This window comes from Perca flavescens, chromosome 3 (genome assembly GCF_004354835.1).
Source record: "Perca flavescens isolate YP-PL-M2 chromosome 3, PFLA_1.0, whole genome shotgun sequence".
NCBI lineage: Eukaryota > Metazoa > Chordata > Actinopteri > Perciformes > Percidae > Perca > Perca flavescens.
In genome coordinates this window covers 14,009,316-14,015,323 of record NC_041333.1, presented here as the reverse complement: position 1 = coordinate 14,015,323, position 6,008 = coordinate 14,009,316, and the positions used below count along the sequence as shown (strand labels likewise).

The 6,008-nt window shown below is 44.6% G+C and overlaps 1 protein-coding gene across 1 annotated transcript; it reads left to right on the top strand.

The window, feature by feature from the left end:
• The first annotated feature begins 2,296 nt into the window (after positions 1-2,296).
• p2ry1 (purinergic receptor P2Y1) lies at positions 2,297-5,433 on the top strand. The gene is made up of 2 exons (XM_028573586.1): positions 2,297-2,635; positions 2,972-5,433. Exon 2 carries the CDS (start codon positions 3,001-3,003, stop codon positions 4,060-4,062), a length of 1,062 nt encoding a protein of 353 aa, XP_028429387.1. The 5' UTR covers positions 2,297-2,635; positions 2,972-3,000; the 3' UTR covers positions 4,063-5,433.
• Positions 5,434-6,008: the final 575 nt, after the last annotated feature.

The window sequence follows — 6,008 nt, the reverse complement described above, 5'->3', positions numbered from 1 at the left end:
CGGTGCAAAACCAGTAAGTGGAGAGTTGAAGAAGTTGGTCGGGCAGTAGGCCTACGTTGTAGCGGAAATGCTGCCCTTAAACACGGTTGACTCGCTCTCTTTCGTGCCATAATAAACCAGATCCTACTACTGGCAACGCTGAGCTACCTCACAGTAAACCGGTTGTCATTTTTATGTTGAGGCTGTGGGGGGGTTGTCGGCAGCTGCTGCATGTAACTAATAAAGTAACTTGTAATCTAACTTTGTTACTTTTAAAATCAAGTAATCTGTAAAGTAACTAAGTTACTTTTAAAATCAAGTAATCTGTAAAGCAACTTTTTCAAAGTAACTGTGGCAACACTGTGTGTGTGTGTGTGTGTGTGTGGCCAGGATAGGAAATTAACTAACAATGTAAAGATCAACAAGCCACTGACAGAGACATATATGTTAATATTTGATTAATTCAATAAATTATTATTTTTTGTCTTTAATCCACCAGCCATTTTCATGTTATACCAACATTTGCAGCATCCTGAGGCTTTTTGGTAAGGTTAGAAAATCTCAGCCCAGTAATTAATTAATAGTAATAATTATTATTCTCCCCAAAACAAGTTTCCTTTTTATTTTTAAAGAACTATACAAAATATTTTTTGCAACTTTCACTGTCTTCTGCAACTTCATTGCAACAAACAAACAAAAAACATTGCAACTTGTATCGCAATTTCTTACAAAAGCTCCCGTGAAATCAGGCATTTTGGGCTGCAACAATCTCAAAAAAAAGGCCACGAAATCCTGGAGGGACTGCCCTTGTGTGTTTTTTCTTGTGTTATGGTGCGCATTCACCAGTGTTTTTTTGTTGTTGTTGTGGTTGTAGCTACTCCTGATTTCGTGTCATCTCATCTCTTATATGCAGTGTCTCTATGATCCTATCCTGTCCTATTCATGGTAGCCTACTCGTGGACATCACGTGCTGTAGTAGGGGGGCCTGCCTTGATAAGCGGCATTTGTGATTGAGAAGGTCTAAACAACCAGCACAACCTGAACACTGTTATTGGCTGTGGGTCACACACACACACACACACACACGTGTGGCACAAAGGCTCTTGGTCCACGCCCATAAACGTCCAGCACTCACAAAATAAGAAGAAAAGAGAAAATAGAGGCAGAGGGCAGAGTCTTTGCAGATACAGACACCACCACACACTGTAGAGGGATTACCTCTGTCTAGTTAAGTCTATACATTGTTTTCTTAGGAAAATCCTAAATAATATACCTTTAAAGACTCTCTATGTTATGCTAAAGCTGCTGTGATAGCAGTTGCCCACGCTAAAGAAAATATGAGAACAAGAACTTATGATTCCCTGACATGTTTTGTTTTGTTGTTTCAAAAAAGAATATTGTGGAGTTTTATGGCACACAGAAAAGCCACTTAACTATACATCATCTAATGAACCATAATGTGTAGGGTCATGGTGGACATTTCTTCTCTGTCTCATTAATACCAGCCATTAGATTATTGCTACAGTATTGGCTAACTCCTCTTTAATTTTTAAGATGTTTGGCATCACAGCATAATTACCTTAACATTTGGCTCTCTCTCTCTCTCTCTCTCTCTCTCTCTCTCTCTCTCCCCCCACTGCCCCATCCCTTCACTATTCGTCACCATACTCCCTCTGTCTGCTGCCTCTGCCAGTGTCTGCTTTGTCCTTGGCTGTGTCGCACACATCCAGCTGTCTTCATCAGCCTTTTCGAAGACACAAAATGACCATCTTGATGGAGAAAACAGTAGTTGGTTGTTTATATGCGTCTGCCCTGTCTAACCTAACGTTGTTTTAATCAAAGATTTCTGACTCTTATTGACTGAAAGTCATTGCATAGGGATATTTCCTGTCAATATTCATGATTTGCAATGGCAACCCCATAACCATGACATATCACTGTACTAATAGCTCTGCCCATTTCCAATTTAGATTACTAATATATGGGTGTCTTATCTGTACCAATCCCAAAACATTTTGAAATCATTATTGTCACTGTAATTTGGGGGCTTCCTTGTTTACATTTTTTTTATAAATCTGTCCATTATAAGTCTAATAGTATTACTGTCTACACAACAGCCTGCCTATTAGACCGTTGTGTTGTTTTTGAAATACTCTTTAATAACCATAAATCATTTTTACTCCGCCTGGTTAAAAAAATGTGTGTATAGCCTATCTATATTTCTAATAGCCTGCCAATATGCCGCTCGCGCTGGCAGGTCAGATCTGATAAGGGTCCAATGGGAGGAGAGAGGAAAAGACAGAGCGGGTTTGGAGACGGGAAGCTGCGTGGTGCGCACCTCCCCTCTCCATAGCGCAGACAGCCTCCACTCGCTTTACGGAGCCTGCTTGCGATTCCTGCTCTCCATGCCAGAGCCAGCAGCTGTCTCTCCACGGCCGCTGTTGTGGGAGACCGTCGCCCCGCGTGACGAACCGTCGGCAGGCTGTTTTCCCCCTTCAAGTCCCAGCGCCGACCTGAAGGATATCGCAACTTTTCAACAATTTTCCAACACAGTTCGGTCGCTTATTGAAGACACCTGACAGCCCATCCGCGTGTTGACTAAAGTCTTTGCCACTGTGAAGGCTATAGGAATGTGGAATACAGGTCTAACTCAGCGGTGAGTGTTGTAATACAGTTATAATTACTCTCTCTCTCTCTCTCCCTCTCTCTCTCTCTCTCTCTTTCTGTGTGTGTGTGTCCACACTCAAGTGTTTGTTAGACTGCACGTAGGCGTTCCTCAGAATGAAGTTTGGAGCTTATAAACGTCGAGTCTGTGCACGACTGGTTTTGAATGCAAAACGTCATTTCCATGGAGGCCAAACAACTGTAGAAGATAGCAACAGATCACAGCTATATTCCACCTATACATGTGTGTCTGTGTCTATGCACCTTGCTACCAAATCACATCTCAAACATGAAACCTTTCCTCATCTTTTCCATCCCTCCCATGCAGTGAAAGGACCTGCCTCTACCCCTGACACCATGACCACAGACTTGAACTTGACCTCCCTGCTGAACGTAACCGATCTCCACAATCACACGAGAGGATGTTCCCTCACCAGGACCGGCTTCCAGTTCTACTACCTGCCCACGGTTTACATCATGGTCTTTGTCACAGGGCTGGTGGGCAACAGCCTAGCCATTTGGATGTTCGTGTGCCACATGAGACCCTGGAGCAGCATCTCCGTCTACATGTTCAACCTGGCTCTGGCTGACTTCTGCTACGTCCTCTCTCTGCCCTTCCTCATCTTCTACTACTTCAACAAGACCGACTGGATTTTCGGGGATGTCCTGTGCCGCCTGCAGCGTTTCATATTCCACGTGAATCTGTACGGCAGTATTCTGTTTCTGACCTGCATCAGTGTCCACAGGTACACCGGGGTCGTGCACCCGCTCAAGTCTCTGGGCAGACTGAAGAAGAAGAACGCGGTTATTACCAGTGCGTTGGTGTGGGTGGTGGTTGTTATAGCTATCTCCCCCATCCTGTATTATTCCAGGACTGGCTTAAAGCGTAATGCGACCACTTGTTATGACACCACCACTGAGGATGAGTTACCTGGTTATTTTATCTACAGCATGACTTTGACTGTGTTTGGGTTCTGCATCCCCTTCATCATCATATTCTGTTGCTATGGCATGATCGTCAAAGCGTTGATCTGCAACGACATGAACAACGCGCACTTGCGGCAGAAATCGATCCACCTGGTTATCATCGTGCTCGCCGTCTTCGCCGTCTCCTACCTGCCTTTCCACGTGATGAAGAACCTCAACATGAGGGCCAGGCTCTACTTCCAGGGCCCTGACATGTGCGATTTTAACAACCGCGTCTACGCCACCTACCAGGTGACACGGGGGCTGGCCAGCCTCAATAGCTGTGTGGATCCTATTCTTTACTTCCTGGCTGGAGATACCTTCAGGAGGAAGCTGTCACGGGCCACTAAAAAGCCCTCCAGGAAGGGGGACAATGTCCTTCAGTCCAAGAGCGAGGAGACGGCCCTCAACAGCCTGGCGGAGAATGTGGACAATGGGGACCGTAGGCTGTGAAAGGGAACCTCAGTGTGCCTGAGTCACGGGGTGTGGATCTCTATTAGCTTTAGAAACCATGACGGACTTTGTACTGAATAAATAAATGCACTGTGTGGGATTGAAGGCTGTGCGTTAAACTTAATGGCCGATGGTTTATGGATCTGTTGGATAAATACTCCGTTTAACTCTGTGATAACCATCGCTTTCCTGCAGCCTGTCCACATTGATAAGCTATTGTACTGTATTGTCCTGTACACGTGTTGTACTCTAAATGTTCGAGACATCGCTCTTCATTCTTATCGAGTAGTCGGTGTTGCTTACACTTCGGACAAAATGAATATTATAATCAGGCGAGCTGAGGGGAAATAGCTTTCCCTTTCGAGCTGTAATGTCCCGTTTATCAATTTGTTCTGAGAAAAAAAAAAAACAGGACTGAGAACGGATTGCACCTCCTCAAGCCCCCAAGCTGATGCTTAATCAATAGCTGTTAAGCAGGGTGAGAGCTCGTGGTTAAGGAAGCGTTCCTGCGATGGCTTTTAGAGGAAAAGGTAAATGCACTGAACCAGCGATTGCTGCATGGATGTGCCGTGAAGACATTGTAATGCACTTTGACCGGGGACTCTGCTCAGAGGGGCCACCAATCACTCCGCATTTCTTTGTCCATCTACTACTGACGGGGCGAGGAATATGCGGTCGACTAGTTTTTCATTCTGACAGCTCTGAGGTTAAGGTCTGCAACGGCTCTGTTACCACACTCTTTCTCTCCGTGTTAACTTGTTCCTCACAGAAAAAAAAACAAAAAAGAGAAGGTAATCCTTAACAGTATTCTGTGTATATGATACCACAATGAATGTTCTTTTTGACGTGTGCTGTACAGGATGTTGTGACGTTCCAAATGAGTTTGTGTTGTTGACTGTTGTTCAAATCAGTATCACTAATCCAGACATTTAGTGCATGAGTCCAGTATTAAAATCCACATTAAAAACACTGACTAACCGCAGCAGGTTCTAACTATTCTAGTGTTTATTGCAACTAAGGGAATACATGATGTCTTTTCAATGAGCTTAACAGAAACACACTCTCAATCACCTGCTTTGTCACTCCCACATATTGAAGACTTGTTTGTATGAGATACCTCAAAGTAAATCCTGCACTGTGTCCGTGTTTTGACAGATGATCATTTCTCGTTTGCATCTGTTGTAATTACTCTGGAGAAATGATCGTGGGGCTCTCTCGGTGTACCCTGGAGTACGTTGGTGTTTGATGTAATACCTTTGTAAATCTGTAACGGGGGTCAGCTATTGTCAAGAAAGGAAGTGAATCACCTGTACAGGGTATTTGGGGCCACGTGTATCTTTGTCAATAAATTTTTATATTTATAACATGCCAGACAGTGTAATAAGACTCACATAATTCTGCGATGGTGACTGAGTCTGTGATTTATAGCACTGATGTCTCCTTGTTTGTGCCAGCCGCACGTGTTCTTAGCTCAGTGTGTGTTACAGTTAGAGTAGTAAAAACACGTTGGGTTGTGGAGACATTCGTGCTGAGTTTTGTCCTCTCGCTGCTCCTCCTCTTTCTCCACGCTCCTGTTGACTTTATTTTTCAACACAGCCAGGCGGAAGCGAGGGTACGAGGGAGGAATAAAGAGTGGCACCTCTTTCTCCTGGCTTACCCTAAGACAGCTTTTGTGTCTGTCACAATGGTTTTGGGTTATTGATGCAGACAAGGGTGTAAGGCTGTCGCCAGGACCCCAGGGCTGCGCGGTGTTGTTGGCACAGGAAACCGACCAACCCTCTTCCTCCAAACAGTGCACATGAATACAAACGGCTTTTGATTTCCTGGCTTTGAGGTACAAACTGCAAAGCTGGACTTGGCAAACGTGTGTGTGTGTGTGTGTGTGCATGCGTGTGTGTATCTGTGCGTCTCTGTGTTAGGGAGCCACAAGGCAAGGGAGACCTTAT

What these genes read in the sequence shown, in the direction of transcription:
- p2ry1 (XM_028573586.1), top strand. Translation starts at nt 3,001, where the DNA reads ATGACCACAGACTTGAACTTGACCTCCCTGCTGAACGTAACCGATCTC.